This window comes from Salvia splendens, chromosome 10 (genome assembly GCF_004379255.2).
Source record: "Salvia splendens isolate huo1 chromosome 10, SspV2, whole genome shotgun sequence".
NCBI classification, from domain to species: Eukaryota; Viridiplantae; Streptophyta; class Magnoliopsida; order Lamiales; family Lamiaceae; genus Salvia; species Salvia splendens.
In genome coordinates this window covers 11,849,262-11,868,562 of record NC_056041.1, presented here as the reverse complement: position 1 = coordinate 11,868,562, position 19,301 = coordinate 11,849,262, and the positions used below count along the sequence as shown (strand labels likewise).

At 41.1% G+C, this 19,301-nt stretch overlaps 1 protein-coding gene across 1 annotated transcript; it reads left to right on the top strand.

Annotated features, from left to right (window-relative positions):
• Window positions 1-16: 16 nt before the first annotated feature.
• LOC121750579 (signal recognition particle subunit SRP68-like) lies at window positions 17-7,076 on the top strand. The gene is made up of 13 exons (XM_042145138.1): window positions 17-328; window positions 411-477; window positions 632-742; window positions 1,437-1,632; window positions 2,275-2,360; window positions 2,534-2,729; window positions 2,909-3,020; window positions 3,980-4,107; window positions 4,280-4,486; window positions 4,569-4,678; window positions 5,266-5,395; window positions 5,705-5,854; window positions 6,628-7,076. Exons 1-13 carry the CDS (start codon window positions 238-240, stop codon window positions 6,847-6,849), a joined length of 1,806 nt encoding a protein of 601 aa, XP_042001072.1. The 5' UTR covers window positions 17-237; the 3' UTR covers window positions 6,850-7,076.
• The last annotated feature ends 12,225 nt before the right edge of the window (window positions 7,077-19,301 follow it).

The following is a 19,301-nucleotide window of genomic DNA, read 5'->3' as shown; positions in this document are numbered from 1 at the left end:
TCTAAAGCAAATTGCGACCCGACCCGACCCGACCCGTCCCGACAGTAGAGGGAGACATCAAGTCATCAGCTTCAGCGTTACAAAACTGAACCCTTTCCCAAATCCGCTGCCGCTACCGCTACCGCTACCGCACCCACCGACACACCGTAGCTTCTGCCGGAATATTCCACCATTTGCCCCACTTTTCCCATAAACCATTAATCGGTCTCAGTCGTCCACCGAATCTCCAATTTAATTATGGCGAAGGGAGACGACGTCGCTGGGATGGAAATTGATCAGAATTCATCCGCCTTGGATCAGATTAGTAACCCTAAATTCTCTATCAATGGTGCTTCCCTCTCCTTCTGTATGATTTATTTTGTTTATGTGTGTGTGGATGAGTTTCCTTACTTTGGCTGTGAATTTCCCAGTGCTGCAGCTACTGAAATCAGCACAAATGCAGCACGGATTGCGATTCGGTGATTACGCTCGTTACAGGTAGTGCTAACTTGTGTTTGTTTGGAATTCAGTTTACTTGTGGAATGTACCTGTTTGAGGCATCCTGTTTGGTTGGGAAGAAGGTTTCTGAGCATTTTTGTATTGAAATTGATGATATCATCAATCATGAGATATATTGATTTTGAATTCTCAGGAGGTACTGCACTGCACGTTTGCGGAGATTGTACAAGTCCTTGAAATTCACCCATGGCCGTGGAAAATATACCAAGAGAGCCATATCATCATCTACTGTGACTGAAGTCAGGTAGTGTGAAGGTCCTCTTGCCTTTCTCAATGAGACAATCCCCTTGGGATCGTGGATCCTGTTTAGTGAGCTGATTGTTATACATACTTATTTTTGGCCGAAAAGAAAAGCACTTTTCAAAAATATGATGTTCAGCCAGTTGCTGTGCATGTTCATGACTTTCCATTCAACATTAGATTTAAATATATTCTGAAGTAGGTGGATACTTTTCTTGCATGATATAGGATGCTGCCCATAAAAATAGTAGTAGTCAATTACTGATGATCGAACTGATAGTTAAGAAGTTAAGATCATAAACAAGCTAAGGGTCTGCATAAACCTTTGCTGATCCTCCTATCGGCATCTAAGATGCTGCAGTTTTCCATTACTCCGTCCATCCCTTGTTAAGTGAGGCGTTTTTTTTACACATCATTTATGAAAGTAATGTTTAGCTGGTTACTTGGATAAAGAATAAAGTAGAGAATAAAGTAAGATAGAAATAAAGTGTTGATTATTGCTCAAAAAAGGAAATTACCACTTATCTTGGATCATCCCAAAAAAGAATCTGAATCACTTAACAGGACGTAGGGAGTATAAACATGGAAAGAAATGAGTTTGTGCTCCTTCATTTTCTTGTTCATCGTCAAGCATTGAATGAAAACTAATTTTCTCCCTATATTCTCTTAGTTTATGAGGCTCTTGGAATTTGTTCTAGGTTTCTTCATTTGGTTCTATATGCTGCTGAAAGAGCATGGAGCCATGCAATGGAAAAGAAAACTTTACCAGATGGCCCAAATGCTCGTCAGAGGATCTACCTCATTGGCAGGCTAAGGAAGGCCGTAAAATGGGCTACCCAGTTTCAAGAGCTGTGTGCCATCAAGGGAGACTCGAGGACATCTCTGGAAGCTGAGGTGTGAATCAGATCTTTTACTCTGATGCTATTATTATATTTTCCCACTAAATTTCAGATTTTTCGTTTCACAGATTTTTTGTTTTTTCCTACTATAATGATACATTAATGAATCCTGTACAACTGCTGTGACTCTTGGCTCGTTAGCCTTCAGTTAGGCTGTTTTCTTTAAAGATGTTTCATCTTTTCGATAAGTTGATATTGAAAAACAGTCTTGTAGCAAATATAGCCAGTAGTTCTTTCTCCTTTTGATCACTCTCTGTAAACATGAAAAAGCTTGTGGAGATATGATATAGAATATTTTTGTTTTGTGGCTCCACGAGCCGTTTCAAGAACATTTTAAGATAAATTGGTCAAATAGTTAGTATATCAGGTTTGAGCACTTTTAAGAAAAGAAGTTGGGATAAGAAAAAAAGGGCAGGAAAAATCGTGAAATGTCTTCAGTTGGTAATGTCCTGAGTTTTAGGAATCACTTGTTATGTTTCTCTTCCAAGCAGTGTAGAACATAGATCCTTTCACAATATTTCTTGTAATTTTGTTTTTCGGTCAGTGTTCAAAGTTAGTCTGTTGTGGATGCTTAGAGTTTTATGCAAATTATGCCATTTCTTATGGAGAACCTTTTTATTTGGTCTTTATTATCCAGGCGTATGCCTCTTATATGAAAGGGAGCTTGTTATTTGAGCAAGATGAACACTGGGACATTGCGCTTAAGTGCTTCAAAAGTGCCAGGTACATTTTTATCTCTAATGAGTTTCTGGATAAAGAAAATAAATTAATGGCTCTTCTTTTGACTAATAAGTGAACTTAATGGCAGTTGATCACTTGTACTGCTTCATTAAAAAATCTAAACTTTCCCAGAAAAGGCAGTACTTGTTGATGGCTAACGTGCTTCATTTTGACAGGGCCGTTTATGAGGAACTTGGAAAGTATGGAGATCTAGAGAACCAAGTTTTATGCCGGGAGCGGGTTGAGGAACTTGAGCCTAGCATAAGATATTGTCTGCACAAAGTTGGGGAGTCAAATATAAAGACTTCTGAACTAGTCCAGATAGGAGAAATGGAAGGGCCTGCTCTGGACCTTTTTAAGGCTAAATTAGAGGTGAGTCTATTTCATCAAGTAGAGGTAGCATACAATATATATTTGATAACTGCTAGTGAAGCACACCACAATCTTCTCAAAGCAGAGTGTTCTGTCCGTATCAAGTTTTCTATCCTTGCTACATTGCCTATTCCATGGATTGTTATTGATAATTTATCTTAATTTTCCATCATCACCAGGCGGTCATGGCCGAAGCTCGTTCTCAACAGGCTGCATCGTTGACTGAATTTCATTGGCTTGGTCACAGATTTCCCATATCAAATGCAAAGATTCGGGTTGCCATACTGAAAGGTACATGCCTTTTATTATAAGGACTGTGGCTCATAGTGTTTTAGGTGTGGTTCTGCCCTCCCAAGTTCTCATCCAACTTGGTTAGGATTTGTTAATGTGTAAAAATCTTAGTGGACTAGAGCAAATGCCTTAGTAAGGTGAACTGCACTGTACATTAGCTCTACCATGGTCCAAGAAATGTATAATGTTTTGATTTCCCTTTCGGGTTAATTGCAGCAAATGACACAACCTTTACCCTAAATTGCAATTATAACGTGACTTTGGAAATGTTGTAATTACAACAATGCAGTTTACTTTTTTTAACTACATGCACTGTGAAAACGACTTCTTTTCAAAAACTGTAGATGTTGTATTACAAAAGCTTAAAAGATGATGATGTAGTTGCAATATTGTAGAAATTGGGTTAGTGCTATAATTGCAAATTGCGTCAACCTTTCTTTTCCTGCTCGATGCATAATGGCATGATAGGAAGGCTAAAGTGAGTTGTGTGTTTGGCTGTTATATAAACATGACCAAGTCATGCAACTGGGGACTGGTATGGTGAGCCCTCGTATAATCGTATTTTGTGCAATTATGGATGATCATATTTCCTGGGGTTCAATAACTCAATTAGTTACTGGATGCTCCTAGTACTGCTCTCACAATGTCTTTTATATCTTTTAGTAGCCATTTTATCAGCCTAGGTTTTCTAAAATTTCCTGCTGTGGTTAAGCTTAGGCGGCCACAGTTTTTTAAAGGTGAATACTCATATTGCAAGTTTTAGCTTTGTATTTGTGAAACTCAGCTTATACTTGCATATTTGTATGTATTTGCATTTGCTATATAGCTCTGTTATGAATGTGCAGCAATTATGGCAGTTAGATTTTACCTGGTTCTGTCACTGCTTTGATTATTCTCGTGAATTCTTAAACTTGCACATACCATATCTCAAACCTTCTTGCTTGACTTTATTTGATCAGCCCAGGAACTGGAGAAAGATACTAATGGTCCAGGAGCAGATTCAGTACCCGCAGAGAAAAAACTAGCCATATTTGACAAAATATTTGCTGCTTATAGTGAAGCCAGGAGCTGCATAAGGAATGACTTGGTGAGTTGGGCTTTAGTTATGAAGTTTCTGTTTACCCTACATACTTTCTATGAGAAACAGTTTTATGAATTATAGAGGCGGAATATTGGCAGAAGTCATTTTTTTTCCTGAAAGAGAAGGAAACATAAATTAGGGTATATATGGTGAGTTTGACAGTATTTTTCTGCTGTAGGCTAACACCGGTAATTCTGAGAGCGTTAAGGATGACCTGAGTGGCCTTGATAAAGCTATTGGTGCTGTCTTAGGAGAGAGAACAATTGAGCGTAATCAGTTGCTTGTGAACATTGCAAAGAATAAGCTCAGTAAGGTTCGTGATGACAAAAATGAAAAGGTTACAAAACCTGAAGAGCTTGTCCGGCTATATGATCTCCTGCTACAGGTGAGAGTACCTAGAGACTGACACTATCTTCATATTAGTATTAGCATTAAGTTTCATAAAGCTAACCAGCTTCTTCAAATAGAATGCTGCTGATCTTTCTGATCTGGTTAGTTCGGGTAGAGACCGAAAACCAGAAGAAGTGGCTCTCACTGAAGAATGTGAACTGAAAAGTTTAGTTTTCCGAGCAGAAAGGTTTGGCGCTTGTAATGTTTTGGAGTTCATATTTGCTTCTTTCTCCCAGTGGCTTATGTTTCATGCTGCTTTAGTTCCACTTCAGTGGCCAGAAAATTAATTTTAATTCTAGAATTTTTCTGCCTCTCCGCATAAAGTAAAAAATGATACACCACTTAATTGTAATATGCTAATACTATACCACCCTCAACTCTAGCAGTTCAGAAATTTGTTGTTTATGAAACCATTTCACATTTGTAGTTGGGTACTTATTGGCTTATGAGATAGTAGTAATACCTCATTCACCAGATTTAGCTTTTCTTGTTTACTTGTTTCTTATGTGGTACAAAAGTATACCTAGATCTTTATGCATAGCATCTTCGAGATCCCTGGTTACTTATTGGCTTATGAGATAATAGTCATATCTCATTCACCAGATTTAGCTTTTCTTGTTTACTTGTTTCTTATGTGGTACAAATAGTATACCTAGATCTTTTTGCACAGCATCTTCGAGATCCCTGGTTAACGAACCTGCTGTATATGCTCATCTCAACTTTGTCTGTGAATGGCATCCTCTGGGTATTGATCTATTCGTCACTTTCCTGTAGGTGCTTTTACTTGGCAAAATCTTATAGTTTGGCTGGTAAGAGGGTAGAAGCATATGCTTTGTTCTGCAGAGCTCGTTCCTTAACTGACGATGCTCTTAAGAAGCTTCAGAGTTCGGCCAATACTGATCAGGTGCTTGCATTCTCTATAACTCACTATACTGTATACTCCTCCTCACTGCCAGCTGACAATATGTTACCTTTACTGGTCGTGCTTCCATTGTATCCAAAACTCCTTACAGTTAAATGGAAACACTGTTCTTCAATCATAAGATGACCAACTTAGATAATATATCAGTTTTCCAATTACAGTCCATAATTTATTAGAACATTTCGTTGCAATGTGATCAGTGCAATTTGCTTGTATCTAGTAAGATGCACATATTTGAATCCCTACTTTGGGACTTCATTTCTGACTTGAGCACAATTTAATTTATTACAGGTTGCTATCAAGGAACTGAAGATGCTTCACAATGATTGTCGATCCAACATTTGTATAGAACATGCAACAGGAGTTATGGAGGAGGAGAAGGCTCCAGAAAATCTCTCTGAAAAGATCTCAAGTATCTCATTAACAGGAAATTATAAGAAGGTATGTAGCATAACTTTCCTTGGCTTTTAATCTGGAAACTAGTAATGAATTTGAGATTCTGGTATATCTTCTTTATGCTAGCTTGTTGGTCAGAGGACTTGAGAGTTTATCTTTTGGCCTATGTTTAGCTGAACGAAATTTGTTAAATCAATTAGTTGAAAACTAAACTTTTAGCAACTTGAAATTTTCAATATAGCATAATAGTATATTGGTTTCTTTGATTACTTCCCGCAATAAGCTCACCTAGTTATTTGCCTAACCCTACTATCTCCAGCAACCCTGAATTAATGAGATTCCATATTCAATGGCACATTTGGATCGTGATCAGTGTTGCATCCATAAACAAAACAAAACAAAAACTGAAAAAGTGATCCTTGGTCTTTAGCTTAGCTTAAGTTTTTCATCTGCAATTTTGTGACAATTTCGGTACCAACTAGGGATGGAAATAGGACCTGATATATCCAACACGCCCAAGAATCTTTCCATTCACATATATATTCCAGTAGTAACTAGGTTCATATTGTCTAAATATATTTAATAAAATGTTTGTGTTGTGATTCTACAACAATAACCAACTATGAGAGCAAAAGTTAAGGATTAATTTCTTTGGCTGGTCTCTAGTATGGGTTGGGATGGGTCCGAGTCCGGACTGAAGTGGGTTTTCTCATGTTTGAGTGGACCTGTCATACAATTTAGGGATGGTTGTTTTTTTTCCTATAACTATCACCACCTTGAGATGACTCTTTTCTATGTTTTAACTCTGTTTGCTTCAGCTTGAAAAGCTGCTCATGGAGAACCTGGAGAATTATGAATCTGCTGTTGGTGACCCGACCACAAAATCAATCCCATATATCTCAGTCTTCCCGCCTGCCTTTCAAGCAGTCCCGCGCAATCCAGTTATCATGGATCTCGCCTACAATTCAATTGACTTCCCGTCACTGGAGAACAGGATGAAGAAAGACAAGAAAAGTTTACTTAGTAGGTTATGGGGATGAGCTTCATTTACATTGCGTCTGGATTATAGAGGTCTACGGACAAAATCTGGATTTTGGCCCTTACTTCGACTTTAACTTGAAAATTTTGACTTATCAGGCTGTAAAAGAACTACATAATCTTGTGTATGGGTAATGTTAATTTGCAAAAACACATTCAAGAAACTGAGTTTTTTGTTGGGGCTGAAATTTAGCAAAATATACAATATTCTACAAAGACCATTTTCTCATATGCTTGTGGATGTTTCCTGCTGTCTGCGTGGGAAAACTTATGTGGATTATTATGTAAGTTCAAATCTTGATTTCTTACTAGCTACCAGTTGAGGAAAGTTTAAATATCGTGTTTGTTGCACTTGGTACTTCCCAATTCAACTCAAAACATTTTTTCATGCGTTGGTCATCGAAATGTAGCTGCTAATATACATATATATAAAAATAATATTCTGAAGATGAATAAAAGAGGATTGGAAAAAGAAAAGACAAAAGAGGATCGAAATAGGAAAATATTCCTTCCTACCTTTATTGTGCGTGGAGAAAATGGGTGGACCTAAATAGAGCGATTTCACGAGATATATATATTACATGTAAGGCGTGTAATGAAGATGGATGGGATAGTTGTGTGTCTGTGATATTGATTAACCATTATACCCTTTTAGTACATGCAAATGATAAAGAATGGAGGCCTCTCTTCCATTTAAAAGAGTAAGGTTTACCCACATAAATATGTGGAGTGACCACACAAGTAAGGATGCTTCATCCTAAGGCAAAAATAATTAGGTGGGAGTTAGATAAATTATCATTACCCTTTGTGGACCATCAACCAATATATAATAAATTCCATTACATGATTCAATTATTCTCCTTTTCATTTTTCATCAACACTATGAAAATTGGTTGGGCGTCCTTGTACTATATTTGAACCAACCAACACTACGTTTGGAGGTTAGTCCAAGTTTGTAAATGCAGGTAGATAAGCAAAACCCATGTCATGAAATAGATGAAAAATGAGCAAAATACACTAATTACTGAAAAAGTACAGCTAACAAACGTGCTTAAGCTGGCTTAGTAGTAGCATATTGGTAGTATGAAATCACCCAAGTGAAAGAATTGGTTATAGTCTATGTATACTAGAAGAAGAAGAAGAAGCTAGATTATTGATTTTTGCATGATATTTAATTTTCCCATAAAAAAAGTAAGTACTGCTCTTTAGTAGTATAAAACAACCATTTATGTAATATTTCTATAAAATATTCCCTTTCTCCCCCATCGACACGATTTTATAAAGTAACATATAACAATACTAGTCCTTCTCGTATGTTGATCATCATTAATCAAGATGATATTTTTTGTCCCACTGTAGCAGAATCCGTATTCATTTTTTAGACATTCTACTGTAATTCTTCCCTTGATAGCAAATACTTAACATATTTTATATTTATTATTTTAATCTCTTTTATACCTTTTTTTTGTTGATGTATTCTGTTCTCTTTTCTTCTTTATTATCTATTCAATTATTACATTTTTTTCCATTTTACCGATAAACAATCATTACGTAATTTATGTTATGTGCCTAAAAGATACCCCTAAACTACGATGAAACGGAGGAAGTATTATTAGTATTTCAATTTTGTTGTTTTTTTTTTAATTTTTAGCATGATGAAATTATTTTTTAATTATATTTTGAAAAACAATTTATGTATATAACTAATTTGTTTAAGATTGAAATAAAATATGAATAAAAAATTTTGAGATATACATACAAATTACTCCATATAATAGTAGAATTATGATTGCTTGATCCACATTAGTGGAGGGGGTTGAAATTGAGAAATTCGTTATCATGCGACACTGGTGAAGCGTAACAATAAATGTGAAGATATAGTATATGTGAAATTAATACAGTAGTATTATTTGTATTAGGCCATTAGCAATGGGGCGTCCTAAGGCGCGACACGTCATCAGTTTTATTCTCCTACCCCCACCTACAATGGGGCGCCCTAAAGGCGCGCTCTATATGTTATACTATTGTTTTGTTAATTAATTTAAATGTTTTCAAATATGTAATGCAAACTACATTAAAAAACACAACGATTAACTAAAAACCGGCGAAGTTTGCATTCATTAAACAAAAGTTACACAATTCAAGTTGGCTAATCTACGCAATTCCCAACTTCCGGCGCAGCTCATCGATCAACCCCCGGAGATATTCGGCTTCGTCGGGGTCCGTACACTTCTTGAGGGTCTGCAACAACGTCTTCGCCATCGAGGCTGTTGCCAACTGCTCGTACGCGGCGGCCGTCGGGTTCGGGGTCGGGAGCGGGACCGGGATCGGCAATGGGGCAGCGGCGGTCGAGGATGATGTCGCCGCCGCCTTCCCCTTGGCCTTCGCAGTCTTGACGCCTATGAGACGCATGGAGGACATCGGTGTGCCGGAACTCTCAATGTCCTCATACGTCCGGTTGAGGTCCACTGGACGAGTTCCGCTTTCGCTGCTCGTGTAACCACCAGCTTCGGCGGTCTTCGTCTTCTTTGTCGCCCCGGTGTGCAGAATCCCGCCTTGGAACTTCTGCTTGTCCCTCAAGAGCGCCCAGATGGCCTCGTGCTTGAACTCGCCGTATAGGGACTGGTACGACAACAACGCTTTGGAGCGCACATCGCTCAAGCTCTCGCCGCTCCCCGGCTCCCTCGTTCACTTCTCGTACTCCGACGAGAACAGGTTGATTTGCTTCTTCACCTGGTCCCAGTGCTTGCGGAGCTGCTCCCGTTGGCGCTTGTACGCGCTCGGCGATGCGCTCCCAGTACGCCACCTGCCTCTGGTTGTTCGCGAATATCGGGTCCTCCGATATGTCCACCCAACAACTTGTCAATATGAGGGTTTCTTCCGGCTGGTAGTTCGTACGGTCGGGGGGCGTACTCTTCACAATTTCCCGGAGGTGGCAACTTCTGCGCGCGGTGCCGGGTCCGCTTCTTTTTGGCGGGGGCGGAAGGGGTGGCGTCGGCGGCGGCGGCGCGGCAGGAGGGGGAGACGGGTCGGTTTGGTGACGGCTCCATGTCAGACAAACCGTACGATTTCGTGCTGAATTCGGGATCGTACTGCGTGTTGGCGTCAAACGGCCGATATTCGGCGGGTTCTGTACCCGGTCAACGCGCCTCCCCAAACATCGGACTCTTGGGACTTGAATCCATTTCTTAGTAATAATAAAAATGTGAGTTTCGAGAGTGAAATCGTGAAATGAAACGTTACAAATGAAGGTGGGGTAGGGGTATTTATACAAAAAATAAAAAACGCGTGCCATCGTCCGCGACCATCGTCCGCCGATCCCGCAATGGGGCGCCCGATGTCGCGGTCGATGGCCTATCGTCCGCGCCAACGTCCGCCGAGCCCACAATGGCGCGGACGATAGGCCATCGTCCGCAACGTAAGGCGCGGACGATGCATCGGGCGCGGACGTAGGGCGCAGACGATGGCGGACACCCACAATGTGGGCATCGTCCGCGGCCAAGGACGATGGACGCCATCGGGCGTGCCATCGGACGCCCCATTGCGGGTGCCCTTAGTGGTACATATGGTACATTGTGGTCCATTGTACAACATTTTCTGCGCAGGGGACGACAGGTGTTTCTCATTTCCTAACTAGTGGAAGCCATCCATTACTCTCTGATGGAGGTACAATGCATCATTGCACTCTTTCTATTTGTACATGTTTCAAAATTCCATTTGTCCACATTTGGTTGGTGGATTGGCGATGCACCCATTGATTGGATAGGAAATGGAAACACTAGCCAACTTCATTTTTTATTCCATCTTCACAAAATGGCCACTCAAACTTTCTAATTTTGTGAAAATCTTCTACTAGGCTCGAGCCAAAATACTCACCACAAAACAAAAAAAACAAAATACTCACCACAAAACAAAAACTTAGTAAACAAATTGTAGAATCACACACTCAAAAACACCACTAAACACAATAAGGCATCAAATTAAAATAACAGAATAATCTCAAAAGCTAAACAAGCGATTAGGTTAAGAACGAAGTAACAAACACCTTAGAGCACCCGTAACGCGTGCCGCCGGCGTTCCGCGTGCCGTTCCGCCGGAACGGTTTCGCCGCGGAACGCGTTGCGGCGCTGCATTCCGCTCCCGTCCCGTTCCCATTCCGTGCCGGGTGCCGACGGCACGTAACGCGGCACGGAACAAGCCGCTACGCGCCTGGGCGACGTGGCCGATCCCCGTGCATGCGTGCTTCCCACTCGCCGGCCCGCGAGTGGGACACGTCAGCAATGACGCAATAATTATTTTTTTTTATATAAAAATCGAATTTTTAAAAAAAAAAAAATTTTAAACGGTAACATTACCGTTTTTTTTAACTTTTTCTTAATTTTTTAAATTTTTATTTTTATTTTCTTATTCTATAAATACACCTAATTCATTCATTTTATACACAACTACACATCTATTCTTCCTACATCAACATCAATTTCTCTCCAATTTTCATATTCTATCTCTTCAAAAAATGTCCGGCGACGGCAATTACGGTGGTGGCGGCGCCGGAGGGTGGGATCTCAACGCGTTCGGCGATTGGGAGACCATGTACAACACACTTGGTGGTTCTGGGTCATCGACGCCGGGCACGCAGGGGTCGGCGACGCCGGGTGGGTACCAACCACCCACTTTCGATGTGGATGCCTACGCTCGAGGCTCCCGCTCGCAGCTTTCCCAGGGTTTGTCCCAGATTCGGGAGGATATCCCCGTTGAACCCACTCAGGGAGGAGGCCGAGGCGGTGGAAGCTACAGGGCTGCGTCTGAGGCACCCGAGGAGGATGAGGAGGAGGAGCCGGAGGATCTGGGCCGGCATCCCTACACCAACGAAGAAACAAAGGCGGTGTACACCGCCTGGCTCACCGTCTCATATGATCCCATCGTCGGCAACCAACAAGCCGCCAAGTGCTTCTGGGAAAAGGTCCGTGATGTCTACCACGAGACTAAGCCGAAAGGGGCCCGGAAGCGCAAATATACAATGCTTCGTGCTCACTTTGGCCGAGTCGATTTACAGGTCAAAAAATTCTGCGGGATCTACTCCACCGAAGCGGCGCACTACCAAAGCGGAGCTTCGGGCGCCGACATACTGAGGGCGGCTTTGCGCGCCTTCCACCAGGACACCGGTGTACAGTTCAAATATGTTGATATTTGGCAGCTCGTCAAGGACGAGGAAAGGTGGGCCGGTGGTGTCCGCTCCAGCTCGGGATCAACCTCAAAGCGGACGAAGCACAGTACTCGTCTGGTGACACCGATGCGCCCAGTGATCGTGGCACGCAGGAGGTTGGGGTTACGGCCGCCGAGTACGAGGGATCTAGCCGTGGGCGCCGTCGTCCGCAAGGGACGAAGGCGGCGAAAGCGGCTAGAGCGAGGAAGGGCCGAGGAGAATCAAGCCAGTCGGCCTCGGGATCGGGCTCACAAGGAGGCTCGAACACACTTATGGTGGCGTACATAACCGCCACAATGGCGGACACTTCCCGCTTCTCGTACGCCCAATACACGGCCTGGTGGAACGGAATTGTGCATATGGCAGGACTACTTGGTCTTCCCCCTCCCCCTAAACCTCGACCGCCTCCGGAGGATGATTCGCCGGCGGAGTAGTTTTTTTATTTTCCCACGTTTAATTGTGTGTTTTTTATTGTGTGTTTTTTATTTTTTTAGGATTTGAATTGTGTGTTTTTTTTTAATTTTTTTAAGTTTAAGTTGTAATTTTTTTTAATATTGTGTGTTTTTTAATAAAGTATGTTTGTTTTTTAATAAAGTATGTTTGTTTTTTAATAAAGTGTGTTTATTTAATTTAATTTAGTTGGAAATAAAAATAAAAATTGAAATAGAATGAATAGTAATTTAAGGAACGGTTAAGGAACGGTTAAGGAACGGAGGGTTGCAGGTTCCGTTCCTTAGTTAAGGAATGGAGTAAAAAAGTACAGTGGGGCCCTCAAATAGTGGTTTAAGGAACGGTATAGGAACGGTATAGGAACAGCGTTGTGGATGGCCTTAGGAAAACTAAGTATCAACTTGGCCAGTGGCGGGTCAAGGGGGTTGGGAGCCATTGACCGCCCCAATTTTCTTTTATCTGGATGTAAAATTTTCATGTCCGTCCCTTTGTTTGCCTCCAATGTTGCCTGAAGACCAAAAAAATAGTCATGTCCGCCCCTTCCATTTTCGAATCTTGGATACGCCACTAAACTTGGCTAACCTTTTTTGCATTTTCTGTGGTCACAAATAATCCCAAATTCCATTCAAGCTAGTATTACTCAAGAGATCCGGTGTGAGGTTCTAGCACCGACCCTTTGCTAGGGTGCCTTGAAGTCTTCCATCATCTGATAATACTAAAATTTTTCATTGTTTGCACATGGAAGAATAGACTAGTTGATTGCTCTCAAAACAAGAAAAGCTGTCATGATGTAATTGTATTGGTATAATGATAGAATGATTGATATTTGATATCAAAAGTCTTGAACTCGAAAATATCAATCAAAAGTCTTGAATTAGAATGCAACGTGATACGGCTATTAAATTTATGTCATTTACTACATAGTAATATTAAGTGTGTGTACCATAGTAGTAGTAGACAACAAAAAGTAGTTGTCCCATGGCCATGAACCATGTCACGTTTGATTGTTCGACTAAAAAAAGAGAAAACATTATTGCACTACTGTTTATCACCTCATGTAAATAAGTAACTAAGCAGGCCTTAAATGATTTTATTTATTCTCTTATGATAACATTCTATATAGTAGTAGTATTTCATTTGGTAGCTTTTTTTCTTTTTCTTACTTAATCAATAAATTACTCATATCAGGATATTTTCCAAGTGGATGACATGTTGCCAGCTGGCCCACTCAGATTTTATTCTTCAATATTTCGTACTGACATTTTTATTTTTTGTTTTTTGTGGAAGGAACTTCTAATTAATTTGTTCTAGTTTTATTATTTATTTAGAATTTTTTATATCTAATCAGCGTATTCTTTTAGCATTTTATTTTGATTTTAATTAGTAGTTTGCTTATCACGATTTATAAATTCATACTATAATTTTTTTAAGTCGCTTTTTATCAATAAAAAATTATTAAAATCGAAATTTAAAAAGTGTTCTTCTAATGGTGATACTGATATAATATTAAAAAACGTTAAATAATGAGAAGTACAATTCCACGTAGCGTTTCATAGAAAATGACTTCCAACAATACGGGCATGTGATTAAGCAATGAATCTGACCAACTTCTTATTTACTATTCATTCGCTTTAGATTGAAACTTTATGATTATCATTTACAAAAGATTAATTACATCTATCAATACCTCATACACGGAAAAGGAGGTACCGACCACAACTTAATTAATTACTCTTTTTTGTTTTGAATATAATTTATTTGAGTAATACAAATGCTAGTTCTTTTCGTTGTACCTTTTTAAGTTATATATATATATATATATATATATATATATATATACTACTACTACTAGTAAAATATTATTCAATCAGACCGTTTTTAACTTTAAGCGAATTTAATTTTGGCATGATTGAGATCAAATCGCTGTCTTCGTGTAACTTAATCTAATTGCAACCCTTTTTTACCAAAAGAAAATGACAATTTTATTTGATGTGTTCTAAAATAAAATTGAAAATCGTAGTATGAAATAACAAAAATTAAAATAATAAGAAATGCGACTCATTAGTATTTAGTAATGATAAGTGGGTGATAAAAATAATATGACCTTCTATCGTGTGTTAAAACTTTATAGAGAAAAATAGCTACGTGACTCGTGAATAATTAAGAAAATAGTAGGAATATGTCTTGTATTGTGAATGCACAAAATTCTTGTAACCAATAATTGCCATGATAACTCTCAATCTCAACTGCAATATATGTTTGAATACTAATATAAGCATTAAAGATGGGAAGCAACCCTCCAATTTTTCAACTTTCATGTACATTTGCCTCGAGTCAAATTAAATGAATAAAATTACTTCCACGCCACAAACATAAAAGAAACATTTGAATTTGTGTAAATAAAATAATTTGATTGGACAAATACATGGGTAGGCCATCTTACTATCATTACCACAAATCACTGGACACTTGAACAAAACAATTAATTATATTTTACAAATGTCGACTCAATCATGTAAGAGTGGTTAAGCCCCAAATATTTAAGATTATCGTGTAATTGGAGAATAGCCGTCTCAATTTATGTGGTCTAATCTTGTGGAGTGCAAGAGATAACTAAACATGATTCCATCATCTTTGAATAGGTATAGATAGCTCCTCAACAACTGGTTTCTATTTTTTTAATGTTTGTTTGTCAAATGCGAAAATGTTGGGTTCAAACCAATTAGATCATATAAAAATGTGAAGTCACAAATTTAAGGAATTTAATAGAGCCGACTATATATGCTACTGATGGGGTACGGACTAAACAAGCCCAATAGCAGTGACGGCCCATCAGCCCAAAGCCCAACGAAGAGTATCAGTTCGGCATTACCAAAGAGTTCGGCCCCAGCCCACAGCTCGGTAAAAGCCGACCAATCAAGCTCCACTCTCAGATCGGCAAAAGCTACTCGGCAATAGTTCAGCAGTTCGGTCTCAGTATTCGACCGAACTGGAAGATAGTCAACTCATGCAGGATCACATGCAGGATAGTGGACCAAGCACAGAGATAGTGGACTCATGCAGGATCTCATGCAGGATAGTGGACCCATGCAGGATCTCCATGACCTCCACGACATTCACAACCATCATTAGTGGTGATGCAAGCCACGATCTTAGTTCAATGTATAAATAGAACTCAGATCAGATAAAGAAGGGTTAAGTTCTCTAGAGATAAAATATCAAATAGCAAGTCTGTATTGTAAGCTGTAGAAAACAGATCAAGCAATACAACTCTGCCCTCTTTTCTTCCCGTGGACGTAGATTTACCTCAGTAAATCGAACCACGTAAATCTCTGTGTCGTGATCTGCATTTTCCTGCATTCATCACCATCAAAAATTCGCCAAACCATCACTGGCGCCGTCTGTGGGAAACAGAGAACCAAATTTGTGATAAAGCGAATTTTTGACCCTTTTTCCACCCCAAAAAAATGCATACCAGATCACATACTACCCGTAATACCGTTCGTGAAAACCATGAGGAAGCTAGTCCAGCCCGCAGGTCCGGAAAACAGCCTCGGGAGACATCTACTTCCAGTTTTCACGATGAAGGAACAAGCCGCTCAAAAGGTCCACACACCGAGTCTTCCCAGCAGCCTGATTTGAATGAGGCTGTCAAGCTGTTCTTGGCTGAGAAGCAGGATGAGTTCTTAGCCTTCCTGCAAAAGAGCCAAGAACCGAAGACGAAAACGGTGGATTCTCCTTCCTCATCCAGACATGAAAGTCACTACCGCAGTAGTGCCGTGTCTTCCAGGAAGAAGAATCCTCAACCCCGACATGTTCCTGTTCATCCTCGGTACCGGAATCACAGGAGATCTCCATCTCCTCCATACCGAAGAGATGTCGGGTTCGCCATGTACGGAGCTTTGAAGACTCCGTTCTCGGACGATATCACCCGAACTCCCCTTCCACAGAACTACCGAACTCCGTCGATGACTTATGACGGGTTGGTGAATCCTCATGACTTCCTGGGACGCTATCAGTATAACATGGCGAACCAGGGTCTCAATGAGGTCCACATGTGCAAGCTGTTTCCCGAGCTGCTTATCGGGAACGCAAGAAGGTGGTTCGATAGCCTCCCCCAAGGCAGCATTAGATCTTACCGAGATCTAATGGATGCTTTCCACAGGAGGTTCTTTCAGAAAGCGGAAGCCCGAATCACTTCGGCTCAGCTGCTTTCTATACGTCAAGGTCGCGACGAAAAGATCAGCGACTTTATGACGAGATTCCACAAGGAATGCCTACAAGTAGATGATCTCAATGATCTACTTGTCATTTCGGCATTCCAAAATGGAATCCTGCCCGGAGCTCTCTACAGAAAGCTCGTGGAATGCAGTCCGCAAACAGCTCAACAGATGTGGGACATTGCGGACCAGTTCTCCCGTGCCGATGAGGCAGACCGTCGCAAACGGTCTTTAGACAGCTCATCCCGAGGAGACAGGAGGAAGCCCGATCACAGCGATCAGGGACAAACTCGCCGAACTCCTTTTGGCGATCAGGGACATCCTCGCCGAACTCCTTTTGAAAGGATTCAAAGGACTCCGGTGCAAGACCGATTGGGGCCACGTCTCAATCCTGAGAAGCCGCCCGCTCAGTTCGTACCATTGAACAAGTCAAGAGCGGAAATTTTCGAACTGCATTCCGATATGTTCGAAAAACCAAAGCGGATGACGAAATCGGCCGCGCGTCGACCTCAGGATCAATATTGCTCCTTCCATCAAGACCACGGTCACGATACCGAGGAGTGCCGACATTTGGCTGCAGGTATTGATGCTCTTGTGAAAGCAGGGACATTAAAAAAATACCAAAGCAAGTAGCCGAAAAAGAACAAAAAGCAGAGAGGTGCGAACTGCGCTCCTCAGGATCCGAAAAGGCAACAGGATCCCGAAGACGATGACGAGCAGCAGTATGATGGAGTAATCCTGACTATTGATGCTCTCCCTGCCGGGAAGACTAAATCGTCCCTGAAGTCAGAGCGCAGAGGCTTCAATCGAGAGGAGCCAACGCATAAAAGGCTGAAGCAGGACGAAGTGATTACATTTTCAGATGCAGATCCCGTCCCGGCCATCTCTCCTCATCAAGACGCTATTGTCATCCAAGCCGGAGTGGCAAACAAACTGATCCACAGAGTGTTTGTGGATACAGGAGCATCAGTCAGCATTCTTTTTAAAGAATGTTTCGATAAACTAGAAGTGGATCCAGCTCGGCTTAGTCCGGCACCACTTCCTCTGAAAAGTTTCGCCCAGGAGGACACCCGCCCTGAAGGTATTATCAGCCTTCCGATCACGGTGGGAAAAGCGCCTACAAGCTCCAGTACGATGATCGAGTTCTTTGTGGTAAAAGCTCGGTCTCCGTACAACATCATCCTGGGAAGAGACTGGCTCAACGCAGTTCGGGCCGTTTGCTCTACTTATCATCTCACCATCAAGCTCCCCACTAAAGGGGGGATAGCGGTCATCCGAGGTGATCAAAAGAGAGCAAAAGAGTGTCTGCAGATTGCGCTTAAAAGTGCCGAGCAATCAGATCGGCATCATCAAGCATAGCAATCACAACAGCCGGAGTCAGAGGCAAGCGAAATGACCGAAGTCACACCAGAGCCGAACTCAATGACCGTTCAGTTATACGAAGATGATCCATCCAGAACGGTCAAGATCGGTTTCGCGGGAACGCCTCTACTCCGGGAAAAGACCATCCAGCTCCTCAAGGAGTACAAAGATGTCTTTGCATGGTCTCCGTTGGACATGACCGGAGTGCCCTCTGAGGTAATCACTCATCGGTTAAATATTGATCCATCAGTCCGGCCTATAAAACAGAAGCAAAGACTCTTTGCGGCAGAAAGAAATCAAGTCATCCATGACGAAGTCCGCCAATTACTGAAAGCGGATGTATTATTCGAGGTGAAATATCCCTCTTGGGTGGCCAATCCTGTGATGATCAAGAAAAAAGGAGGATGGCGGATGTGCATAGATTTTACCGATCTAAACAAGCACTGTCTTAAAGATTGCTATCCCCTTCCGAACATAGACAAAAAAGTAGAAGCTTTGATCGGCTTCGAAATTTTCTGTTTTCTTGATTTATACAAAGGCTACCACCAAGTCTTAATGGATGAGAATGATGCTCCAAAAATGGCTTTCATTACTGACTTCGGCATCTTTGCTTATAAAAAGATGCCGTTCGGTTTAAAGAATGTCGGAGCCACATATCAAAGGATGGTAGATAAGCTTTTTCGGCATTTGATCGGAAAGGAGGTTGAAGTGTATGTTGACGACATAGTCGTTAAAAGCAGAAGCACTTCGGAGTACGAAGACAATCTCAAGTCCACTCTCGACGTGCTCCGAAAAGCCAACCTCAAACTCAATCCCCAAAAATGTACCTTTTTGGTAGATTCGGGAAAGTTTCTAGGTTGTTGGGTTTCAAAGGAAGGACTCAAGGCAAATCCGCTAAAAGTTCAAGTTGTTCAGAACATGGCAATGCCGAAGTCCATACATGATGTGCAAAGGCTAACTGGATGTCTAGCCGCACTGAATAGATTCCTTTCCCAAGCAGCCGAAAAGCAAATGCCATTCTTCAAAGTGTTAAAGAAGGCACCAAAGTTTGAGTGGGGAGTCGAGCAGAAAAAGGCTTTTGACGAGCTCAAAAGTTATTTAGCCGAGCTTCCTATTCTCTCTGCTCCAACAGATGCTGAAGTGATATTCTTATACTTAGCGGCATCGGATCAGACCATTAGCACGGTGCTTGTACGAGAAGAAGGCCTAAAGCAGCTTC

What these genes read in the sequence shown, in the direction of transcription:
- LOC121750579 (XM_042145138.1), top strand. Translation starts at nt 238, where the DNA reads ATGGCGAAGGGAGACGACGTCGCTGGGATGGAAATTGATCAGAATTCA. An exon ending in TCTACTGTGACTGAAGTCAG is followed by an intron (nt 743 to 1,436) that starts GTAGTGTGAAGG and finishes AATTTGTTCTAG; the next exon opens with GTTTCTTCATTTGGTTCTAT. An exon ending in GTTCGGCCAATACTGATCAG is followed by an intron (nt 5,396 to 5,704) that starts GTGCTTGCATTC and finishes AATTTATTACAG; the next exon opens with GTTGCTATCAAGGAACTGAA.